This window comes from Pundamilia nyererei, unplaced genomic scaffold (assembly GCF_000239375.1).
Source record: "Pundamilia nyererei isolate P.nyererei 1_Seehausen unplaced genomic scaffold, PunNye1.0 scaffold00066, whole genome shotgun sequence".
NCBI lineage: Eukaryota > Metazoa > Chordata > Actinopteri > Cichliformes > Cichlidae > Pundamilia > Pundamilia nyererei.
In genome coordinates this window covers 3197567-3219797 of record NW_005187467.1, presented here as the reverse complement: position 1 = coordinate 3219797, position 22231 = coordinate 3197567, and the positions used below count along the sequence as shown (strand labels likewise).

Below are 22231 nucleotides of genomic sequence, written 5' to 3'. Positions count from 1 at the left end.
GCTCAAATATGTATCAAATATGTATCCAGCAATGTTTAAAGTATAAAGACATCTACATGCACTAATTTTAATAAGCCTGCCTGTCAAAGATGTTATATGCCGCTAGGGCCATTGAGGGTCTCAGGAGGATGCCATTAACATGAAAGTTTCGGATACATCCAACAAAGTCATGGGCTCTTATCTGAGAAGGATGCACTAAAATAGCTTCAGTAGTTCTTAATCCTCCAAAGGTCATATTACTGTTGCCAACATCAAGTGTCCTATTTGGCGATAAAGACAAAGAAAGAAAAAAATTGAAAAATGAAAAATATTGCTTACATGAAGATGAAAATTAGAAATGAGGAATATTCCAATTAAATATTTCACTGCTACCTTTCTGAAATACTTCCATCATTCGTTGAAAAACAGAATCTATTGTTTTCGTCGTCCGTGCAGTTGTCCACATGCAGTGAACCCATCTGTGAAATGCAATAAAGATATATGAATGTAACTCAAATTCAATAAAACATGCTAACGTATTAAAGTACTCAGATTACTTTTTCAATGAAGAAACAAAACATTACTTCTGCAGTTCAAGTAAACAGTTATCTTCTTATTTAAATGAGTAATCCATTGATAGTAGACATACTATTAGCCACTTTGTTGGGTACAACAGTCAAACTTGTTAATCAACTAATCATGGCAGCACCTCAAGGGATTAAGGCAACAGAATGGGAATGTAAGATGATTTAAATGACTTTAAACATAGCATTGTTGTTGGTGCCAGTTGGGCTGATCTAAGTGTTTCAGAAACTGCTGATCTAAAAGATCAGTATACTCAGAAGTAAATGTATTGCTAAGTTGCTCATGTAATGCAAGGTACTCTAATGAGTAAACATTTCTCTGCAGGCAACCCTGTGACCTGGCAGTTGGTTTTTTTCGTTGTTGTTTTCTTATACTGATATATTTAAAACTCACACTGCCAATCCTCCTGGCAATAACACTGTGAAAATATCCATCTGCAACTTGCTTGTATGTTTGCAACCTCACAGGTCCTGAACCCAGATCATAAGAGAGATGTACTGCTCCATCCAGTATCTCCAGTGCAAAGAACTCTCTGCTGTTTGAACCTCCTGGATTGTAGAGGAGGAGGGAGTCCCTCTGCATTGTGGCAAACTCCAAAGAGATTAAATTAGTCCTACGATCCAGTGGTGGAAACTCCATGAAGGACAGCTCCTCAAAGCCATAACTGTGATCCTCACACCGGACTCCACTGACTCCTAACATAAAGATGAGTTCCATATTATTTTTTCCCATTTAATTCTTAGAAAACCTCTTAGCATATTTCATATATGCGCATAAACAGATAGCATATATAGCCACTGATATCACCCATTGAGGTCTTAGGCTGAGCATTTTGCTGTTGCTATTTTGGTGTTTTGAAACTGTATAACAAGCAAACGGTGGATCTTGCTGATAATGCAAGGAATACTCCATATAGACAAGCTTTATCTTTCTTCTGGACACTAATATGCATCATAGTTTACACAATTAATCTCATCTTATATTCAGTATGACATGAAACTAGTGGCTCAGCCGGAATCTCATGAGGAAAGCTTTCATAGACCAAGCGAGTTGAGAACATCTTTTGCACCCAGAGGAGTCACATGACAATGAATGCAGATTTAAGTCAATTCTGTACTGGTTTCACTTTTTAGACCGAAGCTATGTATGTCTGCTGTGGATGAAAATGAACACACACACACAAAAAAACTGCCGTTCTTTAAATGGCTACTTGACACTGGCTCCAAAAATCAGTCTGTTCCCATTGACTTGTATGTTTTAAAATAATCAACTTAAGGATAAAATGAACATGATTATAGCCAGGTACAGAACATGAGTTTGGTCTCAATAGTTAATTTCTCTTTTTTTTTAACCACTGTACACCACCTTTGGTGATACAACCACTCTTGAATTTTGTTAAACTTCAAGTTAGGGGTAAATAAATGGTAAATGGCCTGTATTTATATAGCGCTTTACTAGTCCCTAAGGACCCCAAAGCGCTTTACATATCCAGTCATCCACCCATTCACGCACACATTCACACACTGGTGATGGCAAGCTACATTGTAGCCACAGCCACCCTGGGGCGCACTGACAGAGTTCAGCAAGTTAGGGGTAGTCACTTTGATTGACAGATGTGTTGACAAAGTTACGAGCCATAAAGTAGAGGCCTGTACATAGGTCAGTGGATAAATGACACTTTGGTACCCATGCTTCGACCTCAGTAAATATTTTTGTGTTGATTTTATACTTATTTTGTAAATTGTGGCCCCAGTTAGAGTCAAGAAGGAAAATAAAGCAGGGCATGCTTTAGGCCTGATTTAGATCTTTGTAGAGCCTACAGTGTAACCTACATGTGTCCAAGGGGACTGACGAGTTTGCACTTATGTTGGAGGTTACATTGTGAAGTTTCCAGTTGAAGCATAAATTAGGTGTTAGAGTGGGTTTACCTTGTGACTGACGAGTTATTACTCTTCCTGGATTAAAAATGATGCTAAAAAATGCTCAGCTTAAAGCTTCACAATGAGACATAACTAAAGAGTGGGTGTCATCAGCTTTGCTATGTCCATCATTTGTATACAGTTTGTTACAAGCAACCCTTTTTTTCTAAATATATGCAAGAAAGTGTGTCTTTCCTAAGATTTTACACTTTTGTAGACAAATGTACATCTAGCATTATGTATCATTCTTACCAAAGTGACAATTACAAGAGAATCCTGTTTGTGAATTAATGCAGATACCATGAACACAGGGTGATGATTTGCAGTAGTCTATGAACTCATCACAGGTTTCTCCTGAAACAATTAAATTAATAAAAGAAGTTTTATTTTAAAACACAAATTAACAGTTGGTTCTCACATATTAATTTTTTTCCTATCTATCTATACATGAGAAAATGTACCTCCAAATCCAGGCACACAGTGGCACTGATATCCATCCTCGGAGGGGATACAAGTCCCACCATTTTGGCACTTCACCTTCAGGCATCCATTGACATCAGCAGCGCAGTGGGAACCAGAGAAGCCAACCTGACAGTGACAGAAGAAACTTCCCACTGTATTCACACATGTGCCTTTATTCTCACAGGGATTTAGCTCACATTCATCAATTTCTTCTTCACACAATGAACCAGTAAATCCGGATGGACAAGTACAGTTAAAAATCTCTTTCTTTGGTGCAACAAAGATGACCGCTACACTTTCAAGGACAGCAACCTCCTGGCTGATGTAAATATTTTTGTGGCATGATGCTCCATTTTGACAAGGGCTGCTCAGACATGGATCACTGGTGATGTGAGAAATTGTCACATTGCTCTGAGCCTCCAGTAATTTCTTGTGTCCAGATGATATACCACTCGCCACCTCTCTGCTAAGGTACTGACCGTTGTAATTTTTGACTGCAGCCAACAGAAGGATTTCCCACCCAATATGTTTGATTCCAAATACATGAGTCTTAGAGGCTTGTAGGTTAAACAGACTGTCCAGAGCTTTTACGAACCTCAAATAGTTATTAGACAAAAACTGCTCTACTGAAGATGATGACACATAGAATAATATACAATTGTCTATAGAAGCATTTGTAAAACCTTTGTAGTTAACGTAGACGCTGTTGTTTACGGGAAAGTGCAGCTGGTCTGTAGCTTCAATGGAGATGTTAAACGTAGCTTCGCCTTGAAAGGGAAAAGACCACAGCTCACATGTGCCATTAAGGATTGTGAACATGTGAGTTGGCCCACTTTTGATGGTGCAGTTGAATCTGTCAGACTCATCCTGATCCTCAGGATGGACATTACCAATCATGCCACCTTGGAAAGAACTACCAAAATATTTCACCTCAATAAAGATATTTCTTGCCATTGAAGGGTTGTCGTTTTCATCCACAACCCGGATGTGGAAGGTTGATGTTGATGATAGTGGCAAGGGAAATCCTGAATCCCTGACAGCCACAAGCACTTGATATGCAGAGATTTGTTCCCGATCAATTGGGCGGGTGGTGAGCAGAACTCCATCAGGAGTGAGAGAAAAAGCACTGGCCACCGAGGAGTCTAATAACCAGTACATAAAAGGGCCTTGGTTGGGTGGTAAATCAGAGTCAAATGCAGTTAATTTAGTGACTATGGTGCCTTCAGGTTGATTTTCTCTCACATGAGCTTCAGTTGATGTGAGTTTGGGGGCATTGTCATTAATATCACCAATAGTCACAATAACATTAGTAGTCCCAGTGGCTGGTGGAGAGCCATTATCTGTGGCTATAACAGTAAGATTATAGACTGGCCAGACTTCTCTGTCCAGTGGAGAATTCACAGAAATGATACCATTAGATGGATCAATAGAGAAGGAGAAATTGGTGTTTCCATGCTCAATGGTGAAGAAGAAATGATTCCAGTTAACAATGGAGTCCTCGTCCACAGCACTCACAGTTGCAACAGATGTCCCAATTGGGGTGTCTTCTGTAACATTCGCCATATAGCGGGGAGATGTGAACATGGGAGCTTCATTTGTGTCAATCACACTGATGTGGACAAAAGTCTCATCTATATCTGTGCCAGTAATAACACCAGAGTTCTTGGCCAGAACTTTCAAAACTACATGGCTGTTGCCTTGTTTCCTCAAACTATTGGTCGTATATACGTCTCCAGAACGTTCGTGAATTTCAAAGCTCTTTTTTTTTTTCCTGGCAAACAAAAAGTAAAACACTTGACCTTCAGAGCCTCGGTCACCATCTGTAGCCATCACTTTTCCAACAACAGTTCCAATAGGCACGTTTTTAAGTACTGAGAAGTTAAATTCTTTTTTGATGAATCTAGGCGTGAACTCATTAACATCTGAGATTTGGATGACAACATGTGCTAAACTAAATAAAGCATGTCCTCCAGTATTGGAACCTTTGATTGTTAAATCAAACATCTGCTCTTGCTCATAATCAAACATGGCCAAAGTGGTGATGGTGCCATTTCCTGAATCAACTGCAAATTTATCTATATGGCCACCAATGAGAGAGTAGAATATTTGTGCATTTGCACCTAAGTCAATATCTGTGGCTGTTACATCGAGAACATTCGTTCCAACAGCTGAGTTTTCACGAACTGATGTTATGTACTCTGAGGATGAAAAGACTGGGGGATTGTCGTTCACATCCATGACTAACACCGTGACATTTAATGTGCCAGTTTTAGAGAACCAGCCCTCATCTTTAGCTTTAATTTGGAAATGATAAATACTTTGTTCTTCAAAGTCAAGCTCTCTGATCAGTGTTATCAGTCCTGAAAATTCTCCCACAGATAGTGGTAAAAATTGATTTTCTGGGGTAATGTTGTATGTGATCTCCCCATTGGGACCATAATCCCCATCTTCTGCTTGAATATTTCCTATTACTGATCCTACAGGCAGGTCCTCAGGGACAGAGAAAGTAACATAAGATTCGCTAAAGCTCGGAGTAAATTGATTCCTCCCAGTAATTTGGAAAGTGATTTCAGCTTGGGATGTTAAAGGGGGGGTGCCCTCATCTTCAACCACAGCTATTAAAGTGAGGATCTGATTTTCATTCTCTCCTAAAGTCTGATTTAAAATTAGTTTTCCAGTGTCACCTTGAATCCAAAAGAAATCAGATGCATTTCCTCCATTCAAAAAATACTTAATGCTACTATTGCCATTGACATCCAGATCTACTGCTGTAAACTGGACCACCTCACTTCCCACAGCCAGGTGATAAGGAATAGCCATCAAGGGTTGTAAAGGGAAAAACATAGGAGGGTGGTTGTTGTAGTGTTCTAATCTTACTCTGATAGTGACATTACTATGTAGGGAGATACTGCCACGGTCAAAAGCAGTAACCATAAATTGATAGATTTCAAAATTACAGTCACGTAACATCATGGGCTGCTTTGTATAGATTTCACCAGTGGTAGCGTTCAGCCAAAACTCCTCATGTGGAGGGTCAATAACATAGAAAATCTCACTGTTTTTCCCAATGTCTGCATCTGTAGCAAGAATCTGCAAAACAAACGCCTCTTCATCTTTTGTTTCAGGGAGGATAATGCTATAGAAATGTTCAGAAAATACTGGTCTGTTATCATTGATGTCTAAAATGACAATAGTCACATCTGTGCTTATACTCCATGCTGAATCATTTGCACTTACTTTAAGGATATAATGATCCTGCATTTCCCTGTCCAAAACTCCTTCAACGGTGATGTAGCCAGTGGTGAAATCAATATTAAAAAGCATGTCATCACTTTGCTCAACTATCAAGTAATTAATCACTGCATTGGCATCAGTGTCATCATCTGTAGAGGTGACTTTTATAATTGTCTGTCCAACAGGGGTATCTTCAGACACCTCTGTGAGAAAAATCTGAGAAAATAGAGGGGCATTATCATTTCTGTCTAAAACAGTGATGATAACAGTTGCTTTGTCTTTGTGAAGTGTGTTTTCTAGTTCTTCTGCTTCAACTGTTAAATTAAATTCAGGAATATGTTCTCTGTCTAAACTTACAGTGGTACTCAAGTAACCATTTTCAGGGTCAATTGTGAAGAAGTTACCGTGGTTTCCGTCTGTTATGTTGTATTGCACTGTGCCATAATAGCCAGAATCTGCATCAATTGCAAGTACATCACAAACCACGGTAGGCGGGGAGTTCTCAAAAACCTCACACCTGTACTCAGCTTGAGTAAACTGTGGAAAATTATCATTTGCATCAGTGATGTTTATGTGAATTTCAGAAAAAGAGGAGAAAGGAGGCAAGCCTGAGTCTCTGGCTTCTATCAACAAAGAAAACTCTTTTTTGCTCTCAAAATCCAATGGTCTCTCTACTATCAGGGCTCCACTTGAATGATCGATGTGAAACATGTTTTCAAAGTTTCCAGAAGCGAGATAAAAAGTGACAGGTTCAGCTCTAATACTCAGGGCAGATACCACAGCCACCAGTGTTTCCACTCGCTCATCCTCTGTGAGGGAATAACTCAGAACATCCACGTTCATCTTTGGGAAATCAGCGGTGTTCTGAAACCTGACACTAATAGTTGTGGTGTCAAATTTGGGATCTTCCCCAGAATCTTCCACACGCACAGTGACAATAACATCATCCACTGACTGTAGAGCTGCTGAAGTGAAAACAGTGCCACTGTAAGGATCGATTGAAAACATATCAGAGCTTTCTCCCTGTAACGAATAATGTAGTTCTGCATTGATCTCAGTGTCGTCATCTGATGCTTTCACTGCACAAACAACAGAGCCTGCAGAAAGGGGGGGGGGGGGGGGAATACAATATTAATACGATTGCCAATATTACCCAGAATAAAACATATAGCTGTCAAATAGAAAGGTAATCTCTCACCTGGAGCTAACTCGATTGGCACATAGGCCACATAAGGCCCATTCATAAACTGGGGCCAGTGGTCATTAATATCTCCAATAAGTACAGTAACAAGCACAGAGCTGGACAGAGGCTGAATGGGATGCTTATCACTCGCAGTCACTTCCAAACTGTAAATGGCCACTGTCTCCCTGTCCAGTATGTTTGTTGTAAATAGCTCTCCAGATGTTTCATCAATGGCGAAAGGCACATTGAGGTTTTCCATAGAATAGCTAAACAAAACAAATAAAAATAAAGCAGTGCTCTATGCAAAACCCTGAAAGTTATTCTAATATAACACAGTCATTAAATTCAGAAGATTATCAAAATACTATAAAAGCATTTTGTTTTAAGAAACAAATTATCACATTTACCTTACTTCCCCACTGACACCCTCGTCGACATCAGAAGCGATTATCACAGCAAACACAGTGCCTATAAGACTGTCCTCAGGCACTATGGTGTTGTAGACTTCCTCGGTAAACTCTGGGTGATTATCATTGACATCGTCAACTATGATGTGCACAGTCAAAGTGCCTGTTAGGGATGGCAGTCCTTCAAATGACAGTGGAAGTCATCATCAAACAGTGTGAAGTGAGTATTAGAAAAACATAGACCATTATTTCCATACTGAATTAAGTATCGTGCAATTTTATTTGGATATAAGTTACCTGAATCAACAGCAGTGATGGTGACTATATATAGCGACTCCTTCTCTCTGTCTAAGGTGTGCAAAATATGAAATGTGCCACTGGGAGTGATAGAAAATAAATTATATCCATTTCCTTTCTCTGTAAAATAGGTAAGCTGACTGTTGTTTCCTAAATCTTCATCCAAAGCTGAGACCTGGCAAAATTTTAAAAACAAAAAGAAAAAAACAATAACAGAAAATAAATAAATAAATAAAAAGACAAACATTAAAATGCTGTTGTTTTTCAGCAGAATTTTACTGCACCTGATATGTTAGCTGAGTTGGATCCTCCTCATTCTCCTTCACATGAATGGTCAATGTTTCTGGAACAAACTGGGGTGCAAAGTCATTGACATCCATCACTGTGATATGGATTGCAGCACTAGCAGATCTGGGTATGTTCCCCCGATCTACAGCAGTTATCATCAATGTGTAGTTTGAGTCCCTCTCTCTATCTAGTTCATCCATGACTGTGAGAACTCCTCGAATTATGTCCACCACAAATGGACCAATCTGGGCCAACATGTACCGTACTTGTCCATTGGATCCAATGTCTTGATCGTGAGCCTGAACCTGCAGCAGGCTTGTTCCCCTGGGGATATCCTCTCTGACTGTCAGGTTATAACTGCTTTGTAAAAACTCAGGGTCATGATCATTCACATCCTCAACATGCACTGTGAGTTTCATAGTGGTTGCCAGCATGGGTAAGCCTTCATCAGTAGCTATTATAGTAACAGTCAGAGTATCTACTTCTTCTCTGTCTAATAACTCCTCCAGGTATATCTTTCCACTTCTGTTATCAATGCTGAATATCCCACCGGAGGTGTTTAAATAATACAAAACCCTCCCGTTGGATCCAGCGTCTTCATCCTCAGCATGAGCAGTTATTACAACAGAATGCAGTGCAGTGTCTTCTGGTATACTAACACTTTCGGCTGACACAAACATTGGAGCATTGTCGTTGACATCTTCAGTAATCACAATAACACGCGCTGTACTTGTGAATTGTAAAGATGCAGGCTGGGCACAGTCATTGGCTGCCACAGTCAGATTGTAGTAGGACTGTCTCTCCCTGTCCAGAGGTTTGTTAAGGCATAAGGTACCAGTTGAATCTGTGACAAACACTTCCTCGTCGTCACCACTGATCACTCTCAGTGTCATTTTTCCATTATCACCTTGCAGACAAGAAAATATAGCATGTAAATTATTAAAAAGGATAAAATGGGTTTAGACTTGTTGTCAAGTAAGATATCAGTTATAGACATCGATTATAGACCTTTCTTGGAAGCATAACTAAAAATGATAAATGCATTATATTATACTTTCTGAAAACACATTTGTATCATAATCCTTATATTTTCATTGCAGTTGTCTTAAACCTGTATAAATCGAAGGGCAAAATGCGGCGCTTGAATGTGAACTGTGAAAAATGTGTGGTTTTACATCAATGACTTACAGGGCTAAAGTTCAATCTAGCTGCTGATTCCTTTCTGTCATTTTATTTATATGAAATGTTTTCTTAACAAATACACTATTCCACAGAATACTTGACAACAGCCTCTCATTAACTTTATCTGAACAGTGAAATACAGGGATGGTTATGGGTGTGATCCCCACTGACTAGATGAATGTATACAGTGGGGCAAAAAAGTATTTAGTCAGCCACCGATTGTGCAAGTTCCCCCACCTAAAATGATGACAGAGGTCAGTAATTTGCACCAGAGGTACACTTCAACTGTGAGAGACAGAATGTAAAAAAAAAATCCATGAATCCACATGGTAGGATTTGTAAAGAATTTATTCGTAAATCAGGGTGGAAAATAAGTATTTGGTCAATAACAAAAATACAACTCAATACTTTGTAACATAACCTTTGTTGGCAATAACAGAGGTCAAACGTTTACTATAGGTCTTTACCAGGTTTGCACACACAGTAGCTGGTATTTTGGCCCATTCCTCCATGCAGATCTTCTCGAGAGCAGTGATGTTTTGGGGCTGTCGCCAAGCAACACGGACTTTCAACTCCCGCCACAGATTTTCTATGGGATTGAGGTCTGGAGACTGGCTAGGCCACTCCAGGACTTTCAAATGCTTCTTACGGAGCCACTCCTTTGTTGCCCGGGCGGTGTGTTTTGGATCATTGTCATGTTGGAAGACCCAGCCTCGTTTCATCTTCAAAGTTCTCACTGATGGAAGGAGGTTTTGGCTCAAAATCTCACGATACATGGCCCCATTCATTCTATCCTTAACACGGATCAGTCGTCCTGTCCCCTTGGCAGAAAAACAGCCCCATAGCATGATGTTTCCACCCCCATGCTTCACAGTAGGTATGGTGTTCTTGGGATGCAACTCAGTATTCTTCTTCCTCCAAACACGACGAGTTGAGTTTATACCAAAAAGTTCTAGTTTGGTTTCATCTGACCACATGACATTCTCCCAATCCTCTGCTGTATCATCCATGTGCTCTCTGGCAAACTTCAGACGGGCCTGGACATGCACTGGCTTCAGCAGCGGAACACGTCTGGCACTGCGGGATTTGATTCAAACAGGTGCCATTCATACAGGTAACGAGTGGGGGACAGAAAAGCTTCTTACAGAAGACGTTACAGGTCTGTGAGAGCCAGAGATTTTCCTTTTTTGAGGTGACCAAATACTTATTTTCCACCCTGATTTATGAATAAATTCTTTACAAATCCTACCATGTGAATTCATGGATTTTTCTTTCACATTCTGTCTCTCACAGTTGAAGTGTACCTCTGGTGCAAATTACTGACCTCTGTCATCATTTTAAGTGGGGGAACTTGCACAATCGGTGGCTGACTAAATACTTTTTTGCCCCACTGTAAATCATTTGCTTGAGGAGCAGCTCCAATAAAATAATAATAATAATAATGCAATGCGGATAGAATGTATCCTGTATTACTACAAATGCAGGATTTATTTATATATTTTATGTAATATAATGTACAGTCATTGGCCATTTTGTTAGGTACAGCTGTTCAACTGCTCTTTAACACAAAGGAATCAGCCAATCACATTGCAGCAACACATTTAGGCATGTAGACATTGTCGTGACAAACTGCTGAAATTGAAACTGAGTGTCAGAAGCCAAAAGAAAGGTGATTTAAATGGTTTTGAATGTTGTGTGACTGTTAGTGCTGGATGGATCTGGAGACCATCTCTAAAGTTTGCAGAGAATGGTCTGAAAAAGAGAAAATGTCCAGTGTGGCAGTTCTGTTAGAGAAAATGCCTTGTTGATGCCAGAGGTCAGAAGAGAATGGCTGGACTGCTTCAAGCAGAGACAGCAGGACAACTGTAACTTAAATAATCACTTGCTACTACCAAAATATTTAGAAGAACATTTCTTCTGCTCTTCTACATACTTCAAAACTTTGAAGCAGATGGGTTACAAAAGCAGGTGACCACACTGAGCGTCATTCCTGTCAGTTAAGAACAGGAAACTGAGGCTAAAATTCACATTGGCTCACCAAAATTGGACAACAGAAGATTAGGAAAATGTTGCTTTAACCCTTTTCGTGCATGAATTATGACAACCTCAATCAGGATTGTTTTCTTAAGTTTTCTTATTCATCTGTAGGCATGAAAAAATATTTTTGAATTTCATTTTTTCTTAACATCTTGTCTTTTAAATGCCCACTTAGGTGGACAACATCACCTTTGGAGTGGGTGGCAGGGTATGGAGTGACACATCAGTTTCCAATGTAATGGTTTATGTGCAAGTACACACTGACACAAATACAAGAAAACGGCCTTTGAATAGCTGTCCAATGTAGTGATCACTATGTGTAAAAGGGTTAAGGTGAAAGTAAAATCCATTGAACGTATGATGGCAGTAACATTTTATATTCACTTTGCACACTTACCCTCATCTTTATCTGACACATTCAGAGACAGGAAACAAGTTCCAATGTTTGTGTTCTCCAATAACACTGCAGAAAAGGTATCTTGACTGAAAACAGGGAGGTTGTCATTCACATCTAGCAAATTGAAATACACCCTGATACCAGATACCTGCAGATCCCCCTGCTGCGCCTCCACTGTGAGAATGTAGAACCTTTGTGCTTCAAAATCCAGGCTGCGGGTTAATAGGAACTCCCCCGAGAAAGGGCTGAGAAGGAATAGGTTCTCACCGTCATCCTCCTGAACTGAGTATGTGATAGCTGTGAGACTCTCAAACTGTGTTTCCACTTTTCCCACAATTGTTCCTGTGAACACAGTGAAAAAAAATAAATAATAATAATAATAGTGGATTGAGCAGCAAAGTTATGTCAAAATGGAATAATTTGAAGTATATTTGAAATGGGGACCCAAAGTTACACATTAATATTTCAAAAAATAATCTCTCAGCTAACATGCATATGCGCTTACATGGGGAAAGATGACTAACCTGGTAGTGTGTCTTCTTTCACTTGAAACGAGTAAACAGTTTTGAAGAAAGCCATCTGTGTTTGCCATCTGTTATGAGGGTGTAGGCTTACTTCACCATGCTCCAGCACAGCATCAACAGACGAAGGATACCAGGAGGGGAGCGTATGCTGCCCTAGTATGATATCTGCAAGCTCCCTCACACTACTTACATTCACCCTATTTCCAGATGAAAGTTTATGAGATGATGTAGTAATAAACACCTGAAGAAGGCAAGGAGTCACAGTTTCGAAGCAAGCATAAATTGTCAACTTCTGAAGTAATGAAATTATTGGAGATATGTAAAATGTGCTGGAAGCCTTAAACACAAATAGACATCTAAACAAAATTTGAAGCCAGTTATCAAAACACATCAACCAACAGGCCAACTTACCACAAAGTGAATAATAATAATTATATATTTCCTCCTACATCCGGTAGAATCCATTATAAAGTTTACTTCTTCAGCACCTCTTTGTTGACCATAGTTACAAAATCAAGTAATAATAGCACACAAAACAGACGTGGCACTAAAAGGTAAAATCCCAGAACTGTGCAGCCCCCACACAAGCCCAACAAATGGTAAAGTATTAAAGCTGTATCCATGGTGATTACTCAATCTGTTCAGTTTGTAATCCTGACTGACACGCCTCTTTGACATCACTCTATGCAAATCCTGCAGCTGGGGAGGAAAAAAAAGTTTCGTGGGACTTGAGAGTGAAGCAGATTATATTTTCTTTTCTATTTATTTGCTTGTGAAAAAAGCAAACGGTTGAAGAAAAATTACCAGGTAAAAAGCATTAATAGTATATCCAGCTATGGTTTACTGAATCAGTATGTTTTATATTCTCGACATGGATTTTGCTATTGAGGTTATTCAGCGTAGGCATGAAATGGACTCTCTGAACAGTTGCCTGCAGTTAGGTAGCCTAGAGGCAGACTTTGTTGTTGCATATCAGATTGGGGGGGGGGGGTTCATTCAGAGACAGAATGGCATTCATTCAATTGGTAAAAAGGGAGTGAAAAGAAGGGGAAAAAACTATTCAGAATCACAGGTCTCAAAACTGACTTGACATGATACTGTAGAGCAATGTCAAACAGACAGAAACCATTTGCCAACTACAAGGCAATATCTTTTAGAGCAAATGTAATTCATTTTTAATCATTTCAACTGATATTGAATTATTAACTTTTTATTTAATATTCAAAATTCAGTTGCTGCTGGACTCACTAAACTCTTCTTTCTAAAGAAACAGGGCTTTTACCATCTTTATGCTTGCTTCCAATAAAAAACAACTGTTGTGACCCTAATGTTAACTACATGCAGGAACACTGAGCTTGTTTGTGTGTCAGACCTACTGAAAGGAGAACACAGAGGTTTCATTCATATTCGCTAACACTTCTAAGAACGGTTACTGCAAGGGAAAACACTACTGAGAAAAGCCTGATGAATGGACATGTGAACCCCCTCTAAGTGATGGTGAGGCCACCGTGCCTGTGAGCTTGCCTCCAGTTACAGGGAATTGCAACTCAATACGACCAAGGGATCACAAAAGGTCCCTGCCTTGGGAAAGAGAGCACTCGGAGAAGGAGTACTTTTCTTATGTTCATTTGGTACTTGGCTGGGAATAAAAGACATCCATAATAATATCGTGTAGTGGAGCATCTTCTTGTGCTTTTTGCATTGATTATCCACAAGCCTCTGGAACTCCCCAGGAGGAAAGCAAAAACTATTCCTACAAAAGAAATTCCCTAATCTGGTGTTTTGATCATTTTTTGGGTGACTGCTAACAGCTGTCCCTTTAAACCAGGCAGTGATCCTCCGTGTCCTACAGATGGAGTCATTATCATCCTGAAAAAAAAAAAAACCCACTCTGTAGAACCTATATGGACTTGTCACTTGTGTGCGCATGACAAAACAAGTGTAGTTTAAAGTTTTTTAATGCCACACACACACATACACATACAGGTTTTTTATATCATGGCGCCACCTTCTGGATTGAGGTTGCTCAAACTACTGTAGCATGATCGATGTTTCTTACTTTCCAGAGAGTTTATAAAACATTGCTGAGGATGTGAATGCCTTAGCACTTTGGAAATAACAGCCATTAGGCAATATCTTTTTCTTAAATTGTTAAAATCAATAAAAGTTTGTTTATTTTCCAATAGAACAATGTGATATCCTTAATTGTGTTCGTATTACTTGCTATTGTCAAATATCTGACCTTCTGGTTTAATAATACTATGAGTCCAGTACTGGTAAGTAAGAATTATTACTTGTCAATTATCCTTAGTCATTTGTGCCATTAGCAATCTGTTTACATAAAAAGCCTCAAACTCTGAATTACTCATAGATTAACTAGTATTGTGAACTTGATTGAAAAAGGTACATTTATTATTCAAGACTTAAAAAATGGACTACTGACTTGACAGTTTTGCAGATAATGATGGTTATCCTCCATAAGAGGTTAAGTCTCATTTGTGAAAAAGGCAAGTTGTTTGCAGACTGCTGTATTTAAACATCTGTCTAAAAGGGAAGTGTGATATAAAGAGAAGATTGTCAAGGTAAGTCAAATCAGGAACTTGGGAGAGCTTTGCAAACAGAGAACTGAGGCCGGTGACAGAGGATTAAGATCCACCACACATGGACATCTAGTGGCTCAGTACTAGGAAAGGAGCTACAACTGCCGCATTCCTAATACTGAACCACTAGATTTTAGAGTACTTCTTGCTTTCCACTGCTGACAGGCTTTATAGAGATTCTTATTTCCTTTTACAGCAAGACCTAGAAGCTTCCCACAGCGCCAAAACTATCAAATAGCTTGCTGACCGCATTATTGGGCTGCTAACAAACCTGAACCCAAGAGGAAGATGAGAAACACCCAACACAGAATTACAGATGGACTGAAGGGCCCTATTTGCATGTAATGAATATAGAATACATGGAAGTTTGAAGTTTGGTAGTTTTTAGATATTGTGAGATGATTAAAATTAGGAGGAAAAAAAAACAAACTTGTTAAAAAAAAAAAAAAAAAAACGACCTTTATTGAAGACATTCTTGAATGTCGACAGCTGCATTTGATATTAGAGTGGTATTCAAAGAACAATAAAAAGACATTGGGACAGCACATAAAAAAATATTTTTCAAAATAAACAAAAATACACTAGCAACTCAGAAATCTCATTTTTGAGTTGGAACACCTAAGGACTAGTTACTTTCATACTTATTTGTAGTCCTCCTAGACTGTTACATAATATGGCAGGGATAAAGTACTACCACTAGAAAATTCCAAACGTAAGATATGTAGTGTTGACTTTACAAAAAAAACAAAAGAAAAAGAAAAGGAGAATAACACTGTACATCTTAAAAACATTAAATATACACATGATCTTGGTCAATCTGACTTCGGTTTTTCAAGATGGTGAATTGAGATATAAGGATATATGGCATAAACAAAACTGCAGGTCCCATCCCCAAGTGAGCTACTCATCATCATCATCCTCATCTTCCTCTTCTTCTTCTCCTTCCTCCTCTTCTTCTTCATTGTCATCATCATCATCATCAGCTGCAGCAGCTGGTCCTGAATCCACTTTTCCCTTTGTGCGGTAAGCAACAATATCCTGTAACAGAGAGATAGGCTCTTTTCCATGCTCCACAGACAATAACATTTTCTATCAAATCAACAAGTTTAACTTCCATGTCATTTTGGATTATCACCTTGTCATATTTCTCCTTCAACTTGGCAGCCTTCTTCTCATATGGCTGCTTTTCTTCCGCAGATGAGCTGTTCCACATCTCTCCCAACTTCTTTGCTGTGTCCCCAATGGAAAGGCCTGGATTTTCACTTTTTATTTTTGGGCGAAAATCTGCACAGAAGAGGAAAAATGCAGACCTGTGGGGGGAAAGAAGGAAATGGGAAAAAAAGCAAAAACGTTGCCGTTTAATTGCTCAAAATACCCCTATGGTCTGAAAGAAAATGAGAAAGTGTAGATTATGGCACATACGGTGGTCTCTTGGGGGCATTGGGGTCCTTGAATCGCTTCTTCTTCTGGCCCTTGGGAGGCACGTAATTCTTCATTTCCCGCTCATAACGCAACTTGTCTTGCTTGGCCATGTCTTCAAACTTGCCTTTCTCTTTTGGAGACATTGTCTTTGGAGAAACACAGCCAGTTTTAAACAATCTAAAAAATAAAATACTGAATTTAGAAAACTGAAAATAAAATCTAATATTATGAATAATTCCTTTTACCTTCCATCGCTCAGAGCATTTCTTGGAGAACTCTGAGAAGTTGACACTGGCATCAGGGTGTTTCTTCTTATGCTCCTCCCGGCACGTCTGCACAAAGTAGGCATATGAGGACATTTTGCCCCTCGGCTTCTTTGGATCCTTCCCCATTTTGGCTTACTAAATTTTAAGGAGAGAAAATACAGTTTTAAATTCAAAGTATACCAGCACTTTCATGCAATGTAAGTAATAGAATCTGAATGGCCCTCGCCAATAGTCTGCCTCCTACTCCATCAGTTCCTCACATCTATTGTTTAAACTGGGTGGTGGGAGGAGGGTGCCTGGGGTGACTGATGATCCATTGTATGAAGAGGCTAGCATTTATTAAAACTACAATCAGCTACACATTACTCTACTAGCGCGTTAGATCAAACGTTTACCTATACAAGCTAGTAAAAACAGTATAGTACTGCTTAATTTTAGCACTCCGACAATATAACGTGAAGCTAACCGGCTAAAGGTTCTACGTGAACACATTAGCGTCCACCTCATTTGATTGTTCATTAGCTTTTAGCCATCTTGCTTTGTGTCCTCTTGCTATCAGCGTTAGCCTTCAAGCTAGGCTAGCATGTCACGGTGCTCATCTCGGGAGACGATTATGAAAATGGCTGATTAGACTGCTAACAATGGCTAGCTGCCCTTTTTTCAAACACCCCTTACGTCCTTCAGAACAAATTTGCCTGTTACTGTTGTCACCTGTCTAAACGCTAAATATTATTCGACTAAAAGTTTAGTGAAAGTCGTACTAATGCCGGAGAATGATGCTCTGCCTGTATCACCGTACTCCGGTTGCCTCAGCACCAGTCAACGGTATTAACCTACATTCAACAGCCAGCTAGCGCTAGCCTTTATGGTAGCATCCAGCCACCTTTAGCACGCACCACAGCAGCGGACGTTACGTTAAGCGAAGTGTGGCAGACAGTTAACTCGACCATCAGGGCTCTTGTCCTTTAACCCAATGGCCACTTTATTTTAGTTATTACTCATGGCCGTGGTGAATGTCACTGTACGGTAACTACTTAGCCAAGTTAGCAAGATAACGTTAAACACCAGGAGCGTGATACTGAGTTAGCATCCCATTCAGCTCAGCCATGCAACCAACTACGTACAACGTTAATGTATACTGTGCAAAGCATATCCCAGAGCATCGTTTCATTCATAAGAGCCGCACACTATTCGCTTTGTTTAAGATTACGTTTATAGTGCTTACCCCTACAGCGCTATATGAGGCCAGCCGCACGTCGGTACGTCTCAAACAATGGGACGAAAAGCACCGTCAGTGCGCGGTCTTTCGGCTGCGAGAATCCGTCTGTGTTTATTCTGTGTGTTGGGCACCGGCTGTCGGACATTGGCTGCCGCCAACTCCTTGGAGTATCTTATTGGACACGCGCTGTCAGTCCTGCTTGTTGAACGGTTGGTTGTTCAAAACACGGCGGTGTGATGGCGCTCGGCTTGAATGCCAGTGAGTTTAACTGCAGGGAAACACAAACGGAAAGAAATGCAGAGCCCATTAGTAAAAAAACAAAAAGGAAAGACTAGCAATTTGAAGTTACTCCTAAGCTTACCTTAAAGGAGCATTATCAGCGAATCATATCGTTTACGTAACACACTGCTTTGAGAAACTGTGTTTGTCCCCGTTCTGATTTATTTATTGTCTGTTTTACCACATGTACATGTTAAAGCAAGTTTTAATATTAGACAAGAATAAATAAAAAAAATTTAAATGATAGTTTCATTTATCCAGCGAAATATTAATTATTATTAAATATTAATGAATTAGGTATGATTTAACACATTTTTTGAAAAGCGGAGTTCAATTTCACTGGCTATGGAAAGCACTTAATTAGGTTTTGACAAAATGAAGTGGTCTTTAGTGATGTGCGATTCCACTGATTTCTTTTCCGATCCGATACCAAGTAAAATCCAGGGTGGTATCGAAGATACTGATCCGATACCAATACTTTGTACGAAAACTTAATGTTTCATTGTATTTCATAATACAATATATAATTGTATTATGTAATTGTAATAATAATATAATAATATAGCTTCATAATGATTACAGAACATTAGACTACTTGTTCTTATTGCTTAATAATGCAGAATTATCATATAGAAATAAAAAAAAACTTGAAGTTGTGCTCTATTTGAGCATGTTGCCTGCCTGCAACACTAAAGGACTCCGCGAGATACGTCTGTCTCGCCCTATCAGCACCTGTCCCTCTCCTCCTCTTCAGTTCACCTCAACATAAGCTCATCATATTCTGTGATATGATTTACTCTGAGGTGTTTGACGAGGTTAGTGGTGTTGCCACAACACCTCACTGTCTTGCCACATGTATCGCAAACCGCGTCTTGGCTGTTTGTGGATGTAAAATACGTCCACACATGACTCCGTTAACACTCTGCCATTGTTGTGAGTGCGTACGCCAAGGGGCTGCCACACATTTATACAGGGTGGGCCATTTATATGGATACAATGTAATAAAATGGGAATGGTTGGTGATATTAAAGTCCTGTTTGTGGCACATTAGTATATGTGAGGGGGCAAACTCCTCAAGATTGGTGGTGACCATGGTGGCCATTTAGAAGTCAGCCATCTTAGATACAACTTTTGTTTTTTCAATAGGAAGAGGGCCATGTGACACATCAGACTTATTGGTAATGTCACAAGAAAAACAATGGTGTGCTTGGTTTCAACGTAACTTTATTCTTTCATGAGTTATTTACAAGTTTCTGACCACTTATAAAATGTGTTCAATGTGCTGCCCATTGTGTTGGATTGTCAATGCAACCCTCTTCTCCCACTCATCACACACTGATAGCAACACCGCAGGAGAAATGCCAGCACAGGTATCCAGTATCCGTAGTTTTAGGTGCTGCACATCTCGTATCTTCACACCATAGACAATTGCCTTCAGATGACTCCAAAGATAAAAGTCTAAGGGGGTCAGATCGGGAGACCTTGGGGGCCATTCAACTGGCCTACGACGACCAATCCACTTTTCAGGAAACTTCATCTAGGAATGCTCGGACCTGGCACCCATAATGTGGTGATGCACCATCTTGCTGGAAAAACTCAGGGAACGTGCCAGCTTCAGTGCATAAAGAGGGAAACACATCATCATGTAACATGTAGTATCATGTACAGCCATGTTTCACATATGACTATGAAAGGCGTAAGAGGAAGTAGTTCCTTCCAATTTAGACGATCCAAATGATATAGTTTCTTTCTACTGTGTTCCTTTTAATGATAAACTACAAATTTACCTCAAAGTACTAAAATATCGATATTTTAATATGAGAATCGATTCTACAACATAACTTACTGGTATCAGAAGAATCGATATTTCAGTATCGATCCGCACACCACTAGTGGTCTTAAAGATCTCAAAAAGCACATCATGCAACAACTTTGTACAGGAAACCTTCCCAGGATTTTCCAGCCTACTAAAATGACTCAAAAGAGTGGATTGACAACTCGTCCATGAGGTCATAAAAGAACCCAGAGCAATATCTAAAAAAAACTCGCAGTCTCACTTCCCTCAGTTATCCTGCATTTCAGATTAAGTCGGAATTTCCAAGTTCCCAGTTGCAATTGTTATATTTATTTCAGTTCAATTAATTAACTTTTTATTTTTGGGCGAAAATCTGCACAGAAGAGGAAAAATGCAGACCTGTGGGGGGAAAATATGACAAGGTGATAATCATTTTGGATTATCACCTTGTCATATTTCTCCTTCAACTTGGCAGCCTTCTTCTCATATGGCTGCTTTTCTTCCGCAGATGAGCTGTTCCACATCTCTCCCAACTTCTTTGCTGTGTCCCCAATGGAAAGGCCTGGATTTTCACTTTTTATTTTTGGGCGAAAATCTGCACAGAAGAGGAAAAATGCAGACCTGTGGGGGGAAAGAAGGAAATGGGGAAAAAACCAAAAACGTTGCCGTTTAATTGCTCAAAATACCCCTATGGTCTGAAAGAAAATGAGAAAGTGTAGATTATGGCACATACGGTGGTCTCTTGGGGGCATTGGGGTCCTTGAATCGCTTCTTCTTCTGGCCCTTGGGAGGCACGTAATTCTTCATTTCCCGCTCATAACGCAACTTGTCTTGCTTGGCCATGTCTTCAAACTTGCCTTTCTCTTTTGGAGACATTGTCTTTGGAGAAACACAGCCAGTTTTAAACAATCTAAAAAATTAAATACTGAATTTAGAAAAAAAAATTTAATTACAACAACAGTTGCCTTAAGATGTTTTTTTTGTTGGTCTGGAATGTCCCTTCGACTCCAATTTTCTTTTCTGAAAGTACCAGCCCCACCAACCTGCAGCTGTGCATAATACAAATACAGCATATTACAAAAAGCAAGTATTATGCTGTATTGTTTGCGACACAGGAATGGCTCTTCCTTGTTGAGAAGCAAATCAAATCCTGTTTTTCTTTATATTTATTTTAACTCGGGAGTAACAGCCCTCCTGAGTTCTGTCACCCAACGTATGAGGTAACTGGAATGTGCCAATAAGGTCAGTGTTCATAATTCAACAATAAGAAAGAGACTGGGAAAAAAATAGCATCCATGGGTGAGTTTACTGCTGATCAACAAGAATACATAGGCTTGTCTTGCATTTGCCAAAAAACATCCTCCAAAGAACATCCCAAAACTTTTGAGAAAATATTCTGTGGACTGATGGGACATAAGTACAACTTTTTGGAAGCCTTGCATTAAACTAGCATAGCATTTCATAAAAAGGACATCATACCAGCAGTCAGACATGGTGGTGCTAGTGTGATGATTTCAGGATGCTATACTGCTTCAGGTTCTTGTCGAAACTGATGGAACCATGAATTCTGCTTTCTATCAGAAAATCCTGAAGAATAATATCCGGCCATCAGTTTGTGACCCAAAGCTGTGAAGTACAGTTTGGTTATGCACAAGACTAAGTCTCTGAATGTCTCAAAAAATAATAAATAAAAGGATGGTTTTAGAGCGGCCCACTCAGAGACCGAGGTTAAATCCAATTGAAATGCTTTTGCGTGGCCTTAAACAGGTCATTCATGTTTTAAAATCCTTCACTGGGCCTAAATTAAAACAATCCCAAGACTCATTGCCAGTTATCACAAATGCTTGATTGTATATACTATAGTCATTGCTGCCAAAAGTGGTCAAACTAGTTATTAGGTTTAGGAAGCACTCACTTTTAAGTTAGGGAATGTAGTGTTATCATTTTTAGCAGCAGCAAAAGTAATAATAGCAAAGCTTTGAGGTGACTTCTAATAGTAAAAACTTCTGAAGTCCATTTTTTGTGTGAACAAGGATGGATGAACAAAGCCAAAATGTTAAATGTTTACCTCCTGCAACTATGAAATATCTTATTTTATGTCATGTACTATTTTTAGAAAAAACAAATCATGATATTATCTAAAGTTTAGTTTATAC

General features: G+C 39.3%; 3 protein-coding genes across 4 annotated transcripts in view; all 3 read right to left on the bottom strand.

Moving 5' to 3' along the window:
- Positions 1 to 12642, bottom strand: part of LOC102213666 (protocadherin Fat 4) — a 13590-nt gene extending 948 nt beyond the window's left edge. The window contains exons 1-8 of the mRNA XM_005736045.2: positions 12495 to 12642; positions 11971 to 12312; positions 8351 to 9261; positions 8067 to 8241; positions 7770 to 7950; positions 7378 to 7628; positions 2945 to 7276; positions 1110 to 1259 (exon numbers count right to left, since the gene is read on the bottom strand). Coding sequence (XP_005736102.1) covers positions 1110 to 1259; positions 2945 to 7276; positions 7378 to 7628; positions 7770 to 7950; positions 8067 to 8241; positions 8351 to 9261; positions 11971 to 12312; positions 12495 to 12549 — 6397 coding nt within the window. The 5' untranslated portion in view covers positions 12550 to 12642. The remainder of the gene's footprint in view (positions 1 to 1109; positions 1260 to 2944; positions 7277 to 7377; positions 7629 to 7769; positions 7951 to 8066; positions 8242 to 8350; positions 9262 to 11970; positions 12313 to 12494) is intronic.
- Positions 12643 to 15536: 2894 nt separating this feature from the next.
- Positions 15537 to 18290, bottom strand: hmgb1b (high mobility group box 1b). 2 transcript variants are annotated; one of them, XM_013911582.1, is made up of 5 exons: positions 18008 to 18290; positions 16762 to 16917; positions 16517 to 16662; positions 16230 to 16404; positions 15537 to 16132 (listed from the first exon to the last, which is right to left on the bottom strand). In XM_013911582.1, the coding sequence occupies exons 2-5, from the start codon at positions 16906 to 16908 to the stop codon at positions 15995 to 15997; spliced, it is 606 nt and encodes a 201-aa protein (XP_013767036.1). In that variant the 5' UTR covers positions 16909 to 16917; positions 18008 to 18290; the 3' UTR covers positions 15537 to 15994. The 2 variants fall into 2 exon arrangements, with proteins under 2 accessions (XP_013767036.1, XP_005736095.1); XM_005736038.1 differs by lacking the exon at positions 18008 to 18290 and adding an exon at positions 17544 to 17650.
- LOC102213396 (high mobility group protein B1-like) lies at positions 18049 to 20959 on the bottom strand. Its single transcript, XM_005736044.1, has 3 exons — positions 20809 to 20959; positions 20475 to 20696; positions 18049 to 18196 (listed from the first exon to the last, which is right to left on the bottom strand). Exons 1-3 carry the CDS (start codon positions 20949 to 20951, stop codon positions 18049 to 18051), a joined length of 513 nt encoding a protein of 170 aa, XP_005736101.1. The 5' UTR covers positions 20952 to 20959.
- Between the last annotated feature and the right edge of the window lie 1272 nt (positions 20960 to 22231).